Source organism: Eutrema salsugineum, unplaced genomic scaffold, assembly GCF_000478725.1.
Source record: "Eutrema salsugineum unplaced genomic scaffold, Eutsalg1_0 scaffold_6, whole genome shotgun sequence".
Taxonomy (NCBI): domain Eukaryota; kingdom Viridiplantae; phylum Streptophyta; class Magnoliopsida; order Brassicales; family Brassicaceae; genus Eutrema; species Eutrema salsugineum.
The window spans coordinates 6,402,099-6,423,271 of record NW_006256547.1 but is presented as its reverse complement, the minus strand read 5'-3'; the positions used below and the strand labels follow the sequence as shown (position 1 = coordinate 6,423,271).

Sequence of the window (21,173 nt, the reverse complement as noted above, 5' to 3'; positions counted from 1 at the left end):
TCATTTGATTGAAGTCAACCGTCACTTCTCACTTGCTTACACGTCACGTGACTACACGCTCGAGCCGTAACTTCCATCCATCTCTCGTTACTGATTGGTTCGTGTAACACACGTGCTTCTCTAACGCGTGGTACTCGATATTCCGTCTATCTCTCCTTCGTTCAGAAGCATGCAATAACAGCTTCAAAAGGAATAAATCCCATTTTTTTTTATGATTTTCCCCAGAAAAAAATTTCATCTTCACGCAAAAGGAATAATTTTCTCGACGGTTTCTTTCTGTGGATTAAGCTTTCCTCGGAGCCCTAGATCTTCTTACTTTTCCATTTCCGAAAAATTTCCTGTTCCTCGAGAAATAGATCACAAGCACCTTTCGTGTTTTCAGATCTGGGAATTTATCTGATTCTGATTTAAACTGGATGTCGAAACCTTGGGGTGGAATTGGGATTGGGGCATGGGCAGATGAAGCGGAGCGTGCCGATGAAGAGCAAGTGGCGGAAGCTACGGCGACTGCGGCGGATGTGCAGAGCTTTCCTAGCCTGAAGGAGGCTGCGAATAATGTCAAGTCTAAGAAGAAGAAGAAGATGACTCTCTCGGAGTTTGCCTCTGGTGCTTACACAGCACCTGGAGGTAGAAATTCTGTTGGATTGACGCAGCAAGAGATTCTTCAGCTACCGACTGGTCCTAGGCAACGCTCGGAGGACGAAATGCAACCTGGGCGGTTAGGCGGTGGATTCTCGTCTTACGGCGGTCGTTCTGGTGGGCCTCCTGGTCGAATGGGGAGAGATCGAGATGATTCCGATGGGTCTTGGGGTGGTGGAGGTGGTGGCCGGAGACCCTACGGCGGCGGATTTGATGATGACCGGAGGGGGAATCCGTCTAGGGTTTCAGATTTTCCGCAACCTTCGAGAGCTGACGAGGTTGATGATTGGGGTAAAGCAAAGAAGCCTCTTCCGTCTTTCGATCAAGGACGACAGGGTCGTTACGGTGGCCTCGGAGGCGGAGCCGGTGGTGGTGGTGGTTTTGGAGGCGGTGGCGGAGGTGGTGGTAGTTTTGGCGGTGGAGTTGGAGGTGGAGGTGGCTTCTCCAAAGCTGACGAAACTGATAATTGGGCTGCAGGTAAAAAGCAAGCTCCGGTTAGATCATCTACATATGGGTCCAGTTTCGGTGATTCAGGCCGGGAATCTGACCGTTGGTCCAGAGGAGTCGCCGGAGGTGGTGTTCAGGAGGAGCGTCGTCGCCTGGTTTTGGAACCACGAAAGGTGGACTCAGGAGCAAGCGAAATTCCTCCAGCTGCTGCGAAGTCGAGTAAGCCGAGCCCTTTTGGGGCAGCTAGACCAAGAGAGGATGTATTGGCGGAGAAAGGTTTGGACTGGAAGAAGCTTGATTCGGAGATTGAGGCTAAGAAAGGAAGTTCTCAAACGAGTAGGCCAACGAGTGCACAATCGAGCAGACCTTCTAGTGCTCAATCAAACAGGTCTGAGAGTTCAGGATTGAATAATGTGGTGAAACCGAGACCAAAGGTGAATCCTTTTGGCGATGCGAAGCCTCGCGAAGTGTTGCTGGAGGAACAAGGGAAGGATTGGCGCAAGATGGATATGGAACTCGAGCATCGCAGGGTTGACAGGTCCTTATTCATCTTGATCTTTTTGAGTTTAACTAAGGATTGTGGATACGTTTTAATTCTATGTCGCTGGAGCTATCTGAATATTCATTTTCTTAAGTTGCGTGGTGATTTTCTGCTTGACCAGTGCTTAAATCAGAGAGTATGGTATATTGAAGCACTATTTAAATGCGTGATGCATTATGATGCTGGTCAATCTTTAGGTAGTTGGATGATTGTAGGAAATTAAAATGTATGGAAATGAAAACTTAAAATAGTTTTGCTACTTCTGCTCTAGGTGACAGATCCTTAATGGCTCTTATTTGAAGAGATTCCGTGTACTTTCGTGGTTTTGTTTTGGTAACATGTCTGAAGCGTATATCAGTTCCAAATCTCTCTACATGATGTTAAGTTCTGAAAATGTGTGGTACTCACTACTCGTTGCATATCTTTCAGACTCATTGATGTTCTTTCAATGGAGCTCTTTTTGACATTGTCATTTTTTATTTTGGGTTTAGGGTTTAGGCCTGAGATTGATTGAGTGCCAAAGCCTGTTAGATAAGCTCTGATTGTTTCTCTTGGGTCTAGAATTTACCTTCTGTTTATGCATGTTATAGTCTCTGCCTGAATGAAAGTTTTGAGATGCATCTTGTTTGGTTCTTATGTTACGAGCTCTGCGATGCTCTCTTTTTAGCTTTTATGACAAGCGGCTGTTTGATCTCTGTATTGTGATAACCAACTTTTCCAGGCCTGAAACAGAAGAAGAGAAGATGTTGAAGGAAGAGATTGAAGAACTAAGGAAAAAACTCGAGAAGGAATCCATTGCTCCAGAGATCAAGGAATCTGATCAAGAAAGCGACAGTAATAATAATCACCATGACTTACCTGAAACTATACGCGGGAAAGAGAAAGATCTGGAAATACTAACCCGCGAGTTGGACGACAAAGTCAGGTTCAGGCAGAGACCCGGGTCTGGTGCAGGCAGAACAGGTTCATTTTCAGAAAGAACACATTCCCGGTCTGGATCAATAGATGAATCCAGAAGTTTTGAATCCACAGAGAGACCCAGATCACGTGGCGCCATTGATGCCTGGGTTAGACCTGTCGATGAGCAGCGAAGAAACTTCCAAGGAAGCAAAGAGCGTGGATTCTTCAGCAACAGGTTAGTCCATTACTATCTAAATCTCATTTGGTACAAAGATGTTGCATTTAGGTTCATGTCTTTAACTTAACCAGAAATGGCCAGTCAATGCCATATTAATTTTTCAAATCTTGGGTTTTTTGACAGGTCCTCGTCTGGATGGTAAGAAGGAAACGAAGAACCAAATGTGGGTGGGATGTTTTAACTACTACTACTACACAATCCCCAGATTTTGAAGAAGACTTAGAGAAGCGTTAATTTATATTAATAAAATATTATCATCTCCTTGAAGAAAAAAAAAACCTTAATCTTTGTTCTTTTTTTTTGGTTGGTCCATCCTCGGAATCGGAGCCTCGTTGTTTTGTTTTGGTCTTCTGCGCAGCGAAGGCGTGTGTCTCAAGAGATTGTCTCTCTTCTGTTATACTTTCTCGAATTGATTGTTATATTTTTTTGTAGTAAATTATGGTTTCTCATCTCTTCTGTTATGTATTTCTTAACACATTTGTTTTGCCAGTAACCCTGAAAGTTGATTTGTATTGGAAATGGAAATGGTCTCCACAACAAGAAAGTCAAAACGCAAGCGTTCAGCATAAACCGAAGGAATACACAACAGATAATAAGTGAGCTTACACATACTTCCCTCTATACTTAGGTTTTGGATCTTTAAAGGTTTTGGAATCAGCGTGAATCTGAGAAGAGTCAGAAGGTTTAAACACAGAGGAATGAATATTACCATCCTCTAACCACTTAAGATGGTTCTCTCTAAACTCTAAATGCATTAAACGAGCAGCTTCCTCAACCTCTTCACTATAAGGCTCTACTTTCACCATTGTTAGCAAAACCCGACTGTATCGCGAGCTCAGGATCTGTTCGGAGACAGCGACTAGCCTGAAACACGGGTGCTCTGGAAACTTGACCTCACTGCCATTCTCATCTCTCAAAACCGGGAAAAAGAAAACGAGCCTGCCTTTCATCACCAGCATTCTTGCAGCAAGGTGAAGCAGATCATGAACACACTCCACTAGACTGTACGCACCAGTGGATGGAATGTGATCTGTTCTCTTGTCATCAGGGACGGTGTAAGGATCCACTGTCCCTCTAAGGATTTTCCTGCCACCGGACTTGCGTCCACCAGCTCGAACCCCGTAAGGTGGATCACAGATAATTGCATCAAATATCTGTACCGATGGATACAAAAGACATAAATTGGTGATCTCGACAGAGATAATAATGAAAGTAATGAGAGAGAGTATTACCTCCTTTAGCCCGGAACGCCAAGGAGGAAGATTATTATCCATTCTAAGTAAAGCTACTGGCATAGGTAGTCCATACTGCAGAAACAATCATTAATTTAAGAATCCAAGATATCAAAAAAGGAAATAACGAAACATAACAGGAGCAGTTACGGAACAAACCTGCTTGAAATTGCTCCAAACATTACAGTCTGGACCACGTCCATCACGCACTACTCTGATATCGATATCTGCACCCTAACACAATAACCCTTCTTCTGTCAGTTTTAAATCCAGAAACCGAAACAGCAAATGAAAATAAAGGGGCAAATGGGAATCAAGAAACTGAAGGAGGAAGGTTGCAAACCATTGTCATTGCGCCAAAACGGGCAGCAGAAACAAGAATGCTCCCTGTACCGACGAAAGGATCATACACAAGTTTTCCAGATGTAGCTTTAGCTTGATTGGCCATCAAGAAAGCCATTTCAGCATCCATAGCAGTCGGGCCAAGGTAAGTCCGAGATTTCAACTGAAAAGTCGGTAAAAGCTTCCTATCAGCGAAACCAACCTCTCTCCCAAAAAAGATTCTTCTCTGGACAATAGGTGGAAGTCCATTGTTCTCTTCAGATTCATCCATTTCCATGAGGAAAAAATTGTGATCTGGGTTTTTCAAGTTCACCCTTCCCTGCAATAGTTAAATCACCAAATGTGTTCATATAAAGGAATCAACACCAAAAGAGACTAAACCCAACAAAAAAAAAAACAATTCTTTCATGGGAGTGGAATCAGACCTCGAATGGGATATAAGTAAGTGAATTAATCCGATCCTTCTGCTCGTCGAAAGTCAGAGCCTTTCCGAAAGTTTCGACGGAGATTCTAAAGGTGGAACCAGAACTGAGAAATGGAAGCTTTCGAGAATCAGGGTAGCTTTGAATGGAGTCTTTAAGCTCTTCATAGCAAGTTCCTTCACCCCAAAGCTCATACATCCCTTTCACCAAAATGCCTACACTAACCCCAAATTTCTTTAGTGTTTTGTGAAACAACCAATTTAAAGGAAGAAATGTAAAGAGATAAAAATCGTACTTCGCTTGGCAATGTTCTGGGCGATTTCCTCAGAAGAAAGCTGAACGAAGTGGAATGGAGTATCGTTATGGTGATGTTCAGGAAGACGCCATTGGAGAGACTCATTGTCTGCAATCTCCTCTCCGAAGAGCTCGGCCAAAGCCTCAACCTCTGGCTTTCTGAAGTCTAACAGTCTGTGATAGAAAACACACAGAAACCACATCTCTTCTTCTCCCAGAACCCAAAAACCCTAATTCGTCAAGACTCAAGAGACCTGAGAAGAAGACGAAGACGGCGAAACGAAGACGACGGCGACTAAAACCTCTCTGAAAACCCTCTACACAGGCCCAACAAAGCCCATTATTCAGGCCCATTAATGGTTGTGAAACGACGAAAGGACCACCGCGAGAATACGATAGGACTTTTTAGCGTTTGCTTCATATGTGTGTTTCCCAAAGTTTCTTTGCAGCTTCTCCTCTCTCCAGAAATTAGGTTTCCGTCGCAAAACCACGATCAGATCTCATACTCTCAGCTCTCTCTGGTACGATTTGTTTTATTGTTTCACTATGCTTATACTGAACTATTTGTTCGCTTGTATGTTTGTCGTCATCGTCAACCAAAGCTTTGCGCAATTACGAATTCGAAATATGTGATTTGCTAGTAGATATCAACTGAAATTAGCTTCATGTTTGCATCTCACAACCGCGTAACCTAGTTTTGTATCCTGTTGTTTTGTTTATCATGTTAGAGAACAAGTTCAGATTTGGTTCACACTGTTGATCTGAATCGTATATATTATCTTCAGGATCTTATGTCATAAGTTTATTTCTTTAGCTGCTGTAAAGGATCTTAGGATACGCTTATTGGATTCTCTTGGAATCATATTTATGTTCTTCAAAACGAAATTTGGCAGCTTGTTTTAGAGAATGTCAGAAGATCCAGAGTACCGCTGCTTCATTGGTGGGCTTGCGTGGTCAACGTCTGACCGTGGCCTCAGAGATGCCTTTGAGAAGTACGGTCACCTCCTTGAGGCCAAGGTAATTATTTTACTCTCTATTTAGTGGCTATTTGCTCTAGTTGCTGCGATGATGAAGCTACGATTCATTTGGTTGAACTTTATAATGTCTAGCTTATTTTCATTTAGATATAACTTTCTCATGAGAGATGGATGACCTTATCTTTGATACAGGTGGTTCTTGACAAGTTTTCTGGCCGTTCCCGTGGTTTTGGGTTCATCACCTTTGATGAGAAAAAAGCTATGGATGAAGCTATTGCAGCAATGAATGGGATGGATTTAGACGGGAGAACAATAACTGTTGATAAAGCTCAGCCACATCAAGGTGGGTCAGGCAGAGATCATGATGGTGACCGTAGTCGTGGTGATCGCGGATATGACCGTGACCGTAGCCGTCCCTCTGGTGGTGGACGAGGTTCAGGTGGTGGAGATTGCTTTAAATGTGGCAAGCCTGGACATTTTGCAAGGGAGTGTCCTTCTGAAACTAGTAGAGGTGGTGGGGGAAGGTACAGTGGAAAAGACGATAGGTACAGTGGAAATGATGATAGGTACGGTGGAAAAGAAGATAGGTACGGTGCCAAGGAGGATAGGTATGGTGGGAAGGATGATAGGTACAGTGGAAAGGATGATAGGTACAGTGCAAAAGACGATAGGTATGGTGCAAAGGATGATAGGTATGGTAGGGATGGTGCTAGGGATGGTGGAGGTAGTCGCTATGGGCCTGATCGCAGTGGAGAACGTTCTGGAGGACGTAGCCGGGATGGTGGCAGCCGTGGAGGTCCAGGAGGTGAGAGGCACAGCCGTGCTCCGTATGACCGCCCCAGAGCTGGTGGCTTTCACTAGAATTCTTTTCCAGAGGGTATGGATGCATCTTTTGCTTTGGTTAATCAATTTTTTTCTATAGTTTCTTGTCAAAAATGGTAATGCTACAGACTAATAAGTGGAGGACTGTTTTGATATATTTTTTGCAGTTAAGGAAAGGAGTGGAAGGTTTCTGCTTTCGGCTCTCTTGTCAAGTGCGAAGTTGAAGTTCCGCTGGATGGTCTGTTTTTCTTCAATGTATTTGGATAGCTCAAGAAAGAAGATGTGTCTCTGTTTTGGCCCTAAACTCAAGAGTCGGCTTTGTTCCTTAAGTGCTCTCCTTTTGATATGTTGGTCCGTATGGAAACCTTGTGGTTTGAGACACAATTTGAGATGTGCTACTTTATGCTTATCATAATGAATCCCTGGGTTATCCCCTAACACCAAATTTGCAAAAGCCTCAGGTACGTGTGATTGATCCCTGCGGAAATATCGAGGGTCGACATTTGGTAAAATTCAAATGCTGTTATGTTAGGGGATTATGCCGTTTATTGATTCTGGTAAATGATGCAGGATCATCTGATACTTTGGGTTTAGCTGAGAAATAACGACCGGTCTATAAAACTTGAGATGGAATTGGGAAATATACATTGCTGATACTTGGCTACTGGAATTCAAACATCTCCCTTCATGAGCAAAGAATGTGTCTTACCATTTTCAGGGAAAATAATGATCCTTGTGCAACTAGTGTCATAGTTCAAGTCACATCCAATATTTTCTTCGATTAAAGAAGTTTCTATAAGCCATGGTCGCTGGTGGCTTGTCTAGTTTATGGACGTCCTCTTTATTCTTTGTGGGTTCTCTTCGTGCCTCTTGCGTCTCCTCCGTCTCTTGCTCGTGACCCATCTTTGATTCTTAATTTTGGCAATTTATATTTCTCTATATAGTCAAATAGATGCTCGAATTCCACTTGAATAATTTGTAAGCATACATCATTTAGATGGTCTTGTGAATCAACAATTTTAACATAATTAAAGACTTAATAGATCACACATTAGTTTAGTCGTTCAAAAAAATAAAGATCACATTAGTTCTGCCGAGATTAGCGTAAACATTTGACTTCATTATTTTATAGCAACAAAGTAGTACACTAATACTGAATTTTTTCTCCATGTTTTGGCTCTTATTAACAAAACCAAGCGAGAGCTTTTACCGGAAGAGGAACTCGAGAGAAGAAAACAAAAAGAGTAATGCAAACTCAACGGTTCCTGATATCGTTTGTCTCATTAGCATCATTTCTCATAAATCCTCGAGTTTGCTCTCCGACTTGTGGTTTCCCGGCGATCTTCAACTTCGGCGACTCTAATTCCGACACCGGTGGCCTCTCCGCCGCCTTCGGACAGGCCCCTTATCCTAATGGTCAAACCTTCTTCCACTCCCCTTCCGGTCGTTTCTCAGATGGTCGACTCATCGTTGACTTCATAGGTGCTTGCCTTGCACACATCCTTACAACTCGTCGTTGACAAATTTGGAATCTTTACTTAGCTTTCTAGTGACCCATCTGAATCCTTTTTTTCTTAATTGTTGAAATCAGCGGAGGAATTAGGGTTACCATACCTAAATGCCTTCTTAGACTCCATCGGTTCTAACTTCAGCCATGGTGCCAATTTCGCCACCGCTGGCTCCACCGTCCGGCCACCAAACACGACCATTTCTCAGAGCGGTGTGAGTCCAATCTCTCTCGACGTTCAATTGGTTCAATTCTCCGATTTCTTCACACGATCACAACTCATTCGCAATCGAGGTACTCAAAAGCTTCAACCTTTTGATCCCAAAACATTCAACAACATGTAAAGTTCTTAGCTTTTGATTATAATCCGGTTTCGTGTCTTGTGTTGAAAATATAGGTGGAGTGTTCAAGCAATTACTTCCTAGAAAAGAGTATTTTTCTCAAGCATTGTACACATTCGACATCGGTCAAAACGATCTCACAGCAGGATTAAAACTCAACATGACAACAGATCAAATCAAGGCTTACATTCCAGATGTTCTCGATCAACTCTCCGATGCAATTCGTGTAAGCAAAGAGTAGTACAGTTAACTAGATGTACATATAACTTTTGATTAACTGAATTAACCGTCTTTAATTTCTGTAGAAGGTGTATATGAAAGGAGGAAGAAGATTTTGGATACACAACACAGCTCCAATCGGTTGTTTACCGTATGTTTTGGACCGGTTTCCTGTACCGGCCTCTCAAATCGATAGTCACGGTTGTGCGATTCCCCGCAACGAGATTGCTCGGTATTTCAATTCCGAGCTCAAAACAAGAGTGATTGGGTTAAGAAAAGAGCTTTCTAAAGCTGCAATTACTTATGTTGATGTTTACTCTATCAAGCTTACTCTCATCACTCAAGCCAGGAAACTTGGTATTTCAAACCAAACAAACAATAGGTGACTCAATCTCGGTTAAGACCGGTTCTAATGGTTTATTACTATGTTGAATTTAGGTTTTAAATATCCGTTGGTGGCTTGTTGTGGACATGGTGGCAAGTATAATTTCAACAAGCTTATCAAATGTGGAGCTAAAGTTATGGTGAAAGGGAAAGAGATTGTTCTTGCCAAGTCTTGTACCGACGTGTCGTCGAGAGTTAGCTGGGACGGAGTGCATTTCACTGAAACGGCAAACCGTTGGATCTTTCAGCAAATAAACGGCGGGGCGTTTTCAGATCCTTCTCTTCCTCTTAAACTTGTCTGCACCAGATAGATATGACCAAAGTGACCTTTGAAAATGGGGACTAATAAAGCTTTTTGGACTCTTTATAATATATATTGGTTTTCTTCATTTCTGTCTATACTTGCGAGAATTTGCTCATGAAAATGAAATCGCAACTACCTGTCATATTATATTTGAATTTTCTAATATATATAGTTTATGGAAATGCGGTGGAGGTAACATTTGTAAATTGCAAGATATATCAAGTTAGATAGCTAAAATAGCAAAATTTCATAACGTTGTAGTCTGAAACTTTTTTATTGTTGTCACCGTTACCAGTTGGGTGGACAAATAGAACGAAGATATATAGCCAACGATTTAAATAATTGGTTAAAACAAACAATAAGAAATTGAAAATGTATATCATCAATCATAGGATGATCAAATTTCAAACAGTGTGGTTAGATGTTTTTGGATGATTATAGAGAAAATGATACTATTAAAAAGGTTAAAGATCATCATTTAAATTAGATAAAACTTTAGATGAATCTTAACTGCTAACTTATGTTCTTAATATCTCTTCCAACTGTTTTTATCTTATTGGTAATCTTCAAAAAACATTTCAACTCCATTCAAGAGATCATTTCAATTTTCAACCATCATTTATTATCTTTATTATTTACCATTTTCATCCTTTCTTAATGGCCACAAAACTCCTCATGGCTTTATTAGGAGGATGGTATACTAATCGGACAATTCTTCCTATAGTTGTTTCAACCTCATATGATTTCGTCGCCTCCACTTCACCTAAGACCTTCCTATATTCGGAAAGGGCAGTAATGCCATTCAAGAAAATTAATATTTTTTCATTCCACTTAGTTAGGAGAGGCACATGGCCCATCTAATAGAAAATCTCATCCACTTAAAAATCAACACCTGGATCGTGTTCCAGTCTGGCTGCTTCGTGAGAGTCACCCTCCTTCCACGAGCTTCTTCAAAGTCAACTCCTTCCCGTGCCTCGCGTCACACCTGATTACAACTTCTCTGTACACACATGACACAACACAACTCTGTTTCCATTTTTTAGTTTTTTAGTTTGTTTTATTAAACCCGCGAAGAACGAACAAAGCTCAGACAACTTCATCATACTTTTCGAAGAAGACGAAGACTTTTTTAGATTTTTTCTTTTCTTTTCTAATTCCTTCCTGGTAAATCTATTGCTTAATTATTTAAACGTGTTTTTTTTTGGTTCATCGATCTTTCTCTGTTGCTTGGAAAAATGATCAAACTAAAATAAAAGTCATTTTTACTTGTTGATCAAAATTTGGTGTTCGTTTCAAAGAGTAACGTGTCTTTATGTTTTTATCTTCTTAAACCCCTTCTTATGTCTGAATCTAGAAATTACTGTCTCTTTTATAACTTTCGATTCCTTGTTTACTTTCCCAAACAAAGTTCATAACTTGTGAAATTTGTCATTTGTCTTACTTTGTTGATTACGGGTACGTAATTTATTACAAAGATAGCTCACAGTGTTATTATTTCAATGAAATACATTCATTTCTATTTTGTGGTTCTTGGCCAGAACTTTTTTTCTAACTTGGATCTCATTATTTTGACATGATGCAGGTAGCAAAGTCACGGAGATTGAAGCTTCCGTTGAATGAAATTGTTTCTAGTCAACTTAACCAATTTCAGAACATGGCAAACCGAACAGAGAATTCACTACGCTGGTTTGTGACTATTGAGTCTTGACTTGTTGAGTTATTTATAAAAGTTATGATTCATATTGTTCTCTTTTTTTTGCAGTTCGATTAGTAAAAGACCGAATGACGGCTTTATGCTCCTCACAGCGACTTTTGCAGGAATAGTTATCGGATTTTTACTAGGAATATCTTTCCCTACATTGTCACTAACTAAAGTAAGCTTTTAATTTTACTTTATTTCAGTAATTTATTAATGTTTTGATCTGATTTGTAAAGATATCTTAATAAAAAAAATTACTAAATTTGTGGCAGATGAATTTTCCATCAAGTATACTTCCTTCTGTTAATATTGTTCATGTTGAAGATGAGAAACTGGAGAAATCAGCTACATTGAGTCCATCAAAAGGGCTTAAGTCAAGTGATGCAGCATTTCATAAGGTGTGTGTTTTTTTTTCCTTCATTTGAACATGATTGATCTCGAGTTTGAGTGTTTTGTGGATTAGTTACAAGATCTGTTGGATTCTGCAGATTTGGGTTCCATCAAATCCTCGAGGTGCAGAGATGTTGCCTCCAAGTTTTGTTGCAGCTGAATCGGATTTCTACTTGAGAAGATTGTGGGGATTGCCTAAAGATGTATGATCCTAGTTTTAACACGATCTTTGGACATCTATTAGTCTTTGACCTGTCTGAATCATGTTTTTGTTTTTTTTTATTATTTCTTTAGGATTTACCGGTGGTGAAGCCTAAGTATCTTGTTGCTTTTACCGTTTCTTATGAACAGAGAAAAAACATCAATGCTTGTGTCAAGAAAGTATGTCTCTCTCTTTTGCTCTCTTCCTTTTTTTCTTTCTGATTTTTCCGTAGAAGAAAAAGCTAAGAGTCTCTCAACAGTTCTCAGATAATTTCACTATTGTTCTGTTTCATTACGATGGAAGAACCTCGGAATATGATGAATTTGAATGGTCTAAACGAGCAATACACGTGAGTGTCCCTAAGCAAACCAAGTGGTAACAAAACTTCCTCTTACCTGTCTTTCTACGTTTTCATTGATCCTCACGTCTAAAGCTTTTTTCTAAACAACTCTCTGGCACCATTGAAGGTGGTATGCTAAAAGGTTTCTGCATCCCGACATTATAGCACCATATGAATACATTTTCATTTGGGATGAAGATCTTGGCGTTGAAAACTTCGATGCAGAAGAGTGGGTCTCTCTGTTTCTTTTGATTTATTTTCTATCTCCAAGAATTTTAGTCAGAAGTTATTAAGAAAGTTTCCTCATCTTGCAGGTACATCAAGCTTGTAAAGAAGCATGGTCTTGAAATATCGCAACCCGGTGTGGAATCAAGAAAACCCATCACATGGCAGATAACAAAAAGAATACCCGGAATCGAAGTTCACAAGTAAAAAAACTTAACACTTCAAAAATGTCAATTCCTATGTTTAAAGTAACTAAGAAATTTTGTGTTCTTGCCAAAAAAATGTCACAGAGAAGTCAAAGAGAAACCAGGTCACTGCAAGGACCCTCACTTACCGCCCTGTGCAGGGTATGGATCTCGTTTTGTTTGAAAACCAAAATTTATACATAGTAAATATTCCAACTTGCTTAGTCTAATGGTTTTTACGATTATTGTTTGTTAGGTTTATAGAGATTATGGCTCCCGTTTTCTCAAGAGACTCGTGGCGCTGCGTGTGGCATATGATTCAGAACGACTTGGTTCACGGTTGGGGTCTTGATTTTGCGCTAAGGAAATGTGTCGAGGTTAAGATAACAAATATAACTTACTCACAAATGCGTATATATTTTTATTGTCATAAAACTCTTTGAGAAACTAAGAAAAAGCATTTTCTTGATACAATAAAACAGCCTGCACATGAGAAGATTGGTGTTGTGGATTCTCAATGGATCATTCATCAAAAGATTCCTTCTTTAACAGGCCAGGTATATAGATGATCAAAATATTTACATTTCTATATTTAAATATTAGCTTCATTGTTCAAAATTTTCACCATGAGATTATCCCTTGATACATTTATCAGGGAACCGCGCAAAATGGTAAATCCGCATTCCAAGGGGTAATAACTCGAACTCGCGATTATTTTCTAGCGTTATCTACTTATAGGGTTCTTGATTAGTCGGGTTTTAGATCAATTTTTTTTTTTTTTTTGTCAATTATTGAATATGTGTTTTGGTCAGGTAAGGGAGAGATGTAAAAGGGAATGGACAATGTTTCAGAAAAGAATGTCTCGATCAGAGCAGAAATATCTGAAAGAAATTGCATCTGCGTCTTCAAACTCTACACTGACCTAAACCAGAAACAGAGGAGGAACTGAAGAAAAAACTTTTAGTGTTCAGATAGAATTTCCAGGATAAATGAAAAATAGAATGTTGATATGATGATCATGATTATGATTATGATAGCACATATATTCAAAATATACACTGATACACACACATAATACACATTCATTCTTGAAACACACTTGTAGTGTTAAAACAGTGAAACGAAGTTCTTACAAGCTTTTCATTTCTACCTTATATTTTCTTGATAGAAAATTATTTACTGGTTAATTATTATAGCTGGTAATACGCTATTCTATAATTTGACTGCTATTATAACCCTTCTTCGGTCTTAGACAAATATAAGGATTGTTGTAATTAAGTAAAAGAAGAGAGAACGGAACAAAATTTCAGAAATTATGTTGTTAGTATTATAACAAAAAAAAAAAGAAAGACAAACGATTCAGCCAGAGAGCTAGGTAGATGTGTAAATGGAAGTGGCTTATTTCAAGAGAGAGTGCTCTTTAATATCATAAAACCAATAAACAAATCAGCTGTGTTCTTTAATCTAAACACACAAAAAGCATGCATTAGAGGTAGAAAGGATAAATTCAAGTCTCCAAGTAGAAGACGCTCTCACGATCTGGTCCATAAACATCAAGCTAACAGAACCAGTATCTTCGTACTTACGAAACCAGTGGTCAGGTATACCTTTGATCTCAATCTTTCTCATATCATTTTTTTTGACATCATAACATAAAAAGTGATAGGGAGAAAGCAAATTCCCTAGAGGTATCAAGATCACCTTGCCATTTTGAGTTGCACCGTTTACCTTGAATGTTATGTTCTTGACCAAATGCAGCTGAGAAGGTGGCAAATGTAGAGTCTTCCTTGACCATTCCTTGTTCCCGGCATCTTCCAAAACCCATAAATCCACCATACCATTGTCTCTAAGACAACGGTAATCAAACACAGTTGCTTTGCCACCATACTCTATAAAACCCGGGTCAGGAATCCATATTTCTAGGGCTTCGCTGTCTTTATGAGGTAATCTGATCATTTTGAACTCTTCAGATTTAATGTCGAAGCTCACAACCACAATATTAGATATATGAATCCAAGCTAGGTAATATATAACCCCATTGATAGACAGTCCTTCTCTTATAGGTACGTGAGGACAAAAGTCCACTAGATCAGGCGGAGCCACCTTTTTCCAAGAACCTCCAGGTTTTAAAACAAAGACCCAATACTCTGATATTATAGTTATCTCTCTAGATATCAAGGTTTGGGAAATTGAGCAGATTACTTTATAAAGGTCGTTAACAGGGTCGTGTCCGAAATAATAGGTGGGGAAACTCCTAAGGTTTTTACATTTTCGTGAAGGCATCATGTAGGATTTTATGGCGGGTAAGGTCACAAGTTGTCTGGTGGTAAGATTATAGAGATGCACCTTTTTCAACGATTTGTCGCAAACGAAGCCACCGAAGCTTTGGGAGATGCATCTTCCTATCCTAGGATGGTCAGATTTTGCTCAACTACAAAGGAAGATGATGATGAAGATGGAGTAGTGCTAGTAGTAGTGTCTGGAGCCGATGATAGGATTACAGAGTGGTAGTGGTTAAATATGTAAAGACGAGGGGATGGGACCGTGAGGAAACGTTCGCTGAAATATCGTGAGCATATGAGTGATGACCAAAGCTTTGAGACGCACTTGAATCTCATCAACGATTTAGGAGGCAGTCTTGTAAATATCTCCATCATCACATCCATAGGAATCTCCGGCAGTCTTCTTCTCTTCATTCTCTTCCGTTTGATCACACATACACGGAAAGAAAAACTCATCGCAGAAACAACAATCCAGACAGTCAGAGTCTCGCAATCTTGGAGAGAAAGAAATCGCCGACACACACAAGCCACAGTTTAGGGTTTCGACCTACTATTTATTATTTTCATTTCCAGAAACGACGTCGTTTGTTAAAGCCAAGCACATATATATATATATATATATATATATATATATACTACTAATACAAAGATACAATTAGCTTCTTCTTACATTCATTATAATTGTTTAAAGCATGTGATGAATATATTATACATGTTGTTTTACTTTGTTGGGAATATCAAAAGACTTGCATAATTTTAACAGATTCCCACATAACGATCACCTCAATGAGTTCCAGAGATAGTAATGCGTATCGGTTTGGAAAAACGAAGTACTGGTGCTCGAATGATATCATGATTATCAATCAAAGAGAAGTCATAATTTGTGACTAGATGATGAATAAATATGGCAATCTGAAGCCTAGCAAACTCTGCTCCTGCACAGAGTCTTGCACCACCTCCAAAAGCCATGAACGTTTTGGAGCCAGAAAGCAATTCTTTCCCCTCCCATCTCCATGGATTAAACTCACATGGATTTTCATATATTTGAGGGTCATAATGAAGAACAGATGGAGCAACCACCACAATCCATCCCGCTGGAATCGTATACCCTGAAATTGGATCATTGGTTGACAAACTTGTAGTTTATGAGAGAGAGAGAGAGAGAGAGAGAGAGAGATAGAGAGAGAGAGAGAGAGAGAGAGAGAGAAGGAGAATCAGAGAGAGAGAAGGAGAATCAGACTTGCCTTTGATCTCCACATTACTCACCGCCTTTCTAAATATAGTTGGTGCCAAAGTTGCCAGACGAAGAGACTCATTAATAACCTGGAATTGCAAAAATCAATCAAGTGATTTAATTTACTAATTGATGGATGCACAATGAAGTTTTGGAATGAGTTGATATAAAAACTTACCATATGTGTGAAATTCATCATGGATTTGTATTCTTTCCAAGTGATTCCACACTCTTTGTCATCTTTGTTTGTAAGGATTGTCTCATGCTCTCTCTGTTTAACATAATTAAGCATCTCATTTTAGAAAAAAAATAAAACAAATGAAACTATCTCACTTCAATTCTTTCTTCTTCACAGAATTCTCTACCTTCAACTCCCTAAGCACTTTCGGATTTTCAGCGATGAATTTCACAGTTATTCCAATGATAGTAGAAGTAGTATCAGAAGAACCAATCAGTATATCTAGGATTAGTTCTACTGCTCTTTCCTCGTTCACTTTGTCGCCTTCTTTCTCCACCTCATCTACCATTGTCTCCATGAAATCTCCATATCTTAATCCATCTGATGATGCTTCTTCCCTTCTCTTTTTAAACATGTCCTTGAGCATCTTTGTCACATTTCTACGAGCCTTGGATTGGGAAAAGGATGCAAGAGTGTTAATAATCAGACAAGGAATCACTGAGCTGCAAAGCTATCTTATTGAGAAGGGATCTTACCATAAGACAATTGTAAAGACCCTTCCAAATAGAAAGGTCAAAAGGAGACCTTAAAGCCTCGAGACTGATTTTTCTCAAGTTGAGTATTATCTTGCTCTTAATATCAGATTTGATGTCACTAATAACCATTTGGATCATGTGTCCCAGTATCAACTGCAACCGAACAGAAAGAAACCATAAGAAAGAAAGAAAGAAAGAAAGAAAGAAAAAAACAGAGTAGTTTAGTTGTTGATTCTTGATCGAGTTAGGGTCTGTTTTACTCTTGCAGCAGTATCCTTCACGTCTAAGACACCTCGAGAGGAGTCGGTTTTTAGATGCTCGTGTGTCGTTAAGTTGATTTCGTGTATAAATCTCCGCTTCAGACACTCGGGACCAAGAAGCTGCAGGGCAATGTGTCTGATGTATTTGTGGAACTCCATGCCTTGCTTGAAGAACAAGTTATCTTTCCCGAAGATTCTGAGGATAATTTCTGGATAGCTCATCACGAAACACCTGTTTTCTTGTTTGAAGATCTCAAAGTTCACTTCTGGATCTGTCGAGACAATCGTCTTAGAGCCGAGGATACTCGTTCGAAACAAGGATCCGTACCTGAAGGATCGGAGAGTGACAATCAAAGAACGATGAAAGCAATGAAAAAAAAAAACAAAAAAACAAAAATTCTTGGATCCATGGAGAACCGACCTTGACATTCCTTTCTTGATAAATGGAGGGATCTCGTAGAAACTGTGAGGTTTGAAGAACTCAATGGTTTCTCCGATCATCGGAAACCCCATTGAACCCGGAGGTAACTTGCCGGAGGAGCACTCAGGGTTAGCCCATCTGTAAAACCAGAGAGTGATTTTCACCACTACTAAAGCTATAACAACACTCAATGCAACACCCCACATTTTCTCTTTTGATTTCTTCTTTAGCTATTAGTAAACAACGATTGTTTTCATATATATAGCTTCAGACTTTTAGGAAGCAATTTACTCCCTCTCTCTTTTAAACAGAGATTTTTTATCTGTTTTGTAAAGACATTTTTTTCTATGCATTTTTCTTTAAATATTAATTAAATAAAACAATTTTATTGATTTATATTATCAATGAAAAATTGTTTAATAACAAAAATGATACATTTATAATAAAATATTACTTTTCTAACATGTGTTAAAAAATGTAGAAAAACTTAATTAGAAATAGAGGGAGTACAAGAAAATGGAAAAGTTTTATAACACCACCCAACATGTTCTCCTTGGAATAATTAGATCGACATCAATTGTCTTCAGCAAGATCCAACTAAGCCATTGCGATCATTTATTATAACTCATTTTCACTTGTCACCACCATAATACCTCCCTGTTGCCCCATTACCCATCAACATCAAGAGATAACTTTGATTTACCGTTAAATAACAAGTCGAAATCCATCCTTCAGAATGAGGAAAAGAAAAGAAACAAAAAAATCGGTCTTTTTCAGATTTTAAAGGTTGAATTCTTCACGAGACGATGAGAGAAGGGAAAAACAAAAAAAAAAGCGCTGATAAAGACCTTACATATAGTTACAAGAAAGATAAACTTAGGTATAATGTAAGCTTTCACATTCATATGAACACTGAAATACAAGATCTAGGGGTATAAACAGTTTGAAGGCCAAAAGCTACCAGAGCGTATGTGGTCAGAGCTATTGCTAAAGCAAAAACCTTTCTCTAACAATGTTCACAGATCCGACCCAATGATAAGGTGCGCGGTTCTTACTTTAAATACTGGTTCCGGATAGTTTGATTCGGAGGAGTTCCACGTATTTGTTTAGCTTTGTCAAAAGGTATGCCAATGCTACTTTAGCACCTAAGGCAGAGTGACCATCCACAAGTACTAGACCTGATGATGGCTTTCTAATTCTGATGGAACCTGGGACAACAACGATGTCAATGAAAGCAAACACTACTTAACACCAAGGCCAAGACCTAACCGGTTGCTTCATACGGACGCTAAGAGCATCTCTAATGGTCATTCAGATTTCATTTTTTCCTTCATTTTGAAGATAAAAATGAAGAAATGTTCTCCAATGGTGCTTTAAATTCACTTTCAAAATGAAGAAATGAATAGTGTTCATTTCTTCATTTTTTTAAGGTAAACTTTTTTATTTACAAAATGTATTTTTAACTTTCTACATGTTTTGTTTTATACCCAAACAAAACGTATATGTTTTTTTATCCAATTAATTTTAAAACTGTTAGTTTTTTTAATTAAATTATAAAGTAAAAATACAGTAAACACAATAAAAAGATACAATAACATATATTATATAGAAAATACAAGAACATCATAAAATTATGCATGGTTTGTCTTCTAGTACATCATAAGATTATGCATGGTTTGTTCTTATTTACATTATGTATTGTAATTTTCTTTATATAATAATTTTTTTAATTATATAAAATTTATAATTTGGCTGAATAATTACTCTATATAAAATAAATAGGTAAAATTTTATAAAACTAAAAAGTATAGGATTTTGTTAGCAATTAATAAAAAATAGAGATAAAATATGTTTGAAATATTCTTTTTGAAGAAAAAAATGAAGAAAGTTTGCTCCAATTGTATCATTGGTAAGCTTTGGGATGGTGGAATTGTGTTTACTATTTTACCTATAAAAAAATCCGCAGAATGGAAGGTAAAACGCAGACTTGCGTTGGAAGAAAGAAAACTATGGAGATTACGGATGATGAGATTGTATCACATACGACGATTAAGTATCTTGCAAATATTATTTCCTTTTTTTCACATAAAGAGGTTTATATGGAAACAGATGGCTTAGATTTTGGTTATCGAATTATCTTTTAAAGGGACCAATCAACTTATCTGGTAAATTCTTAGGAATTAGATTTGATTGCGTGGAGAGATCTTTGTGACCAACTTCCTTTTTATTAACCATAGATGTAAATGATTCAATATTCATGACTTATGGTTTTAAATACTTTCTCCATAAAAAAAAGAAGGTAGGTATGGTTTCAATGTGTATAGGGTAGAGGTGATAAATATATACGCAATAATATTACAATGGTCGACACTGACTTAGACTTTTAGGTCGTCCGTCTAATAAATACTAAAATGTATGGGTATGAAAGCCAGCACAACTGCACAAGTATCCGAGAAATGTGATATTCGTTTACACAGTTTTGTTTTCTTCTCTCTTTTGGGCCTTTGCTTGAGCTTCGAACCCATCAAGCGTTACGCTTTGATGTGCCTTCCTAAGCAGACGAGCTACAACTACAAGAGCTAGGCATTTTTTCGTTTACACATATGGTAAAAACTGAAAATTGTTATTATTTTTATCAACGATATGCTTCGGGGCTAATCTAATTACATGTTAGACAAAAAAAAGTTAATTTTTGTATGGAACAGTCAACAGAGAAAAGCTTAAAACACACCGAAAACCTGAGGTTTCAAAAGAACGGTGGCATACAAAAATATTATTACCACTGGTTTAATTCACATTTTAAATTTATTGGATATATATTTTGTCAAAATTAATTATGAATATTCCATATTACGAACTATATACTGTTACATATATGATCCATATGTTATTTCAGTTTTATCATTATTAATCTGTAACTTCAATTAATCTCTTTTAAATCACATAATACTATTGGAGTAAGTTTGAAAAATGTGTTTCTTATCACATTTAGCTTATCACATATGAAGATATTTTTATTTACCAGATATGAAGATCAAATCCCGATTAGAAAATCAAATGATGGAAAATAAAAATGGGATAATATGTAAACAGTAGATAAAATTGGGTCCAAAATTAATTGTAGCAAAGACAAAGAGTGTTTTGTGGTGGTGATGACACGGTCCCATTGGGAATATGATTCCTCTCTTGTAGACAAACCTGAGGCAAAAACCATTATGGCAATTTTATCAATAAGACCAAATACAAATCTTGTTTCTTCCTTGTCCCGCATTTTCTTTTCTTGGGTTTGCATAAGTGTAATCAAAAGCCTAATTTTGGAGACAATGAACGCCATTTTTCAACTATATGTTGTATTTTGCTGCATATATACCTACATCATACCTATTCAAAGATAGATGACTTGATATCACTACTTGTTGCCGGAAAAAAAACCCCACATTTGTTGACATAGAATCCAGCCAATTAAATTACTTTGTATTACTCTTTAATTTAACACCACAATTTCTAGATGAACAAAACCGATAATCGGATTGCTAGAGTCAAAATTTGATTTACTCATCAGTTGGAAACACTACCTAATTTATATGTGCATAGATGGACTGGTTACAAGAA

At 38.1% G+C, this 21,173-nt stretch overlaps 6 protein-coding genes and 1 pseudogene across 9 annotated transcripts; 4 read left to right on the top strand and 3 right to left on the bottom strand.

The window, feature by feature from the left end:
* The first annotated feature begins 230 nt into the window (after positions 1-230).
* Positions 231-3,217, top strand: LOC18012103 (eukaryotic translation initiation factor 4B1). The gene is made up of 3 exons (XM_006395496.2): positions 231-1,624; positions 2,349-2,762; positions 2,889-3,217. The coding sequence occupies exons 1-3, from the start codon at positions 417-419 to the stop codon at positions 2,905-2,907; spliced, it is 1,641 nt and encodes a 546-aa protein (XP_006395558.1). The 5' UTR covers positions 231-416; the 3' UTR covers positions 2,908-3,217.
* A 107-nt stretch (positions 3,218-3,324) lies between these two features.
* LOC18012197 (tRNA (guanine(10)-N2)-methyltransferase homolog) lies at positions 3,325-5,325 on the bottom strand. Its single transcript, XM_006395497.2, has 6 exons — positions 5,057-5,325; positions 4,765-4,976; positions 4,341-4,658; positions 4,157-4,231; positions 3,998-4,072; positions 3,325-3,919 (listed from the first exon to the last, which is right to left on the bottom strand). Exons 1-6 carry the CDS (start codon positions 5,256-5,258, stop codon positions 3,368-3,370), a joined length of 1,434 nt encoding a protein of 477 aa, XP_006395559.1. The 5' UTR covers positions 5,259-5,325; the 3' UTR covers positions 3,325-3,367.
* A 121-nt stretch (positions 5,326-5,446) lies between these two features.
* On the top strand, positions 5,447-7,299 carry LOC18011953 (glycine-rich RNA-binding protein RZ1A). Its single transcript, XM_024151402.1, has 4 exons — positions 5,447-5,576; positions 5,949-6,072; positions 6,225-6,909; positions 7,022-7,299. The coding sequence occupies exons 2-3, from the start codon at positions 5,962-5,964 to the stop codon at positions 6,891-6,893; spliced, it is 780 nt and encodes a 259-aa protein (XP_024007170.1). The 5' UTR covers positions 5,447-5,576; positions 5,949-5,961; the 3' UTR covers positions 6,894-6,909; positions 7,022-7,299.
* Positions 7,300-7,606: 307 nt separating this feature from the next.
* On the top strand, positions 7,607-9,735 carry LOC18012061 (GDSL esterase/lipase At3g26430). The gene is made up of 5 exons (XM_024151401.1): positions 7,607-8,336; positions 8,446-8,655; positions 8,759-8,928; positions 9,008-9,278; positions 9,360-9,735. Exons 1-5 carry the CDS (start codon positions 8,102-8,104, stop codon positions 9,614-9,616), a joined length of 1,143 nt encoding a protein of 380 aa, XP_024007169.1. The 5' UTR covers positions 7,607-8,101; the 3' UTR covers positions 9,617-9,735.
* Positions 9,736-10,688: 953 nt separating this feature from the next.
* LOC18012060 lies at positions 10,689-13,794 on the top strand. Of its 3 annotated transcripts, none has more exons than XM_006395493.2 (14): positions 10,689-10,773; positions 11,192-11,295; positions 11,372-11,483; positions 11,581-11,706; positions 11,797-11,901; positions 11,993-12,079; positions 12,160-12,275; positions 12,368-12,469; positions 12,555-12,668; positions 12,756-12,812; positions 12,907-13,027; positions 13,133-13,207; positions 13,306-13,341; positions 13,463-13,794. In XM_006395493.2, the coding sequence occupies exons 2-14, from the start codon at positions 11,264-11,266 to the stop codon at positions 13,574-13,576; spliced, it is 1,197 nt and encodes a 398-aa protein (XP_006395555.1). In that variant the 5' UTR covers positions 10,689-10,773; positions 11,192-11,263; the 3' UTR covers positions 13,577-13,794. The 3 variants fall into 3 exon arrangements, with proteins under 3 accessions (XP_006395555.1, XP_024007067.1, XP_024007066.1); XM_024151299.1 differs by lacking the exon at positions 10,689-10,773 and adding an exon at positions 10,923-11,064; XM_024151298.1 differs by lacking the exon at positions 10,689-10,773 and having other exon boundaries at positions 11,183-11,295.
* A 320-nt stretch (positions 13,795-14,114) lies between these two features.
* On the bottom strand, positions 14,115-15,388 carry LOC18012119 (annotated as a pseudogene).
* A 283-nt stretch (positions 15,389-15,671) lies between these two features.
* On the bottom strand, positions 15,672-17,782 carry LOC18011900 (cytochrome P450 708A2). 2 transcript variants are annotated; one of them, XM_006395491.2, is made up of 7 exons: positions 17,562-17,782; positions 17,141-17,468; positions 16,881-17,033; positions 16,532-16,792; positions 16,345-16,437; positions 16,177-16,255; positions 15,672-16,041 (listed from the first exon to the last, which is right to left on the bottom strand). In XM_006395491.2, the coding sequence occupies exons 1-7, from the start codon at positions 17,765-17,767 to the stop codon at positions 15,716-15,718; spliced, it is 1,446 nt and encodes a 481-aa protein (XP_006395553.1). In that variant the 5' UTR covers positions 17,768-17,782; the 3' UTR covers positions 15,672-15,715. The 2 variants fall into 2 exon arrangements, with proteins under 2 accessions (XP_006395553.1, XP_024007121.1); XM_024151353.1 differs by having other exon boundaries at positions 16,199-16,255.
* Between the last annotated feature and the right edge of the window lie 3,391 nt (positions 17,783-21,173).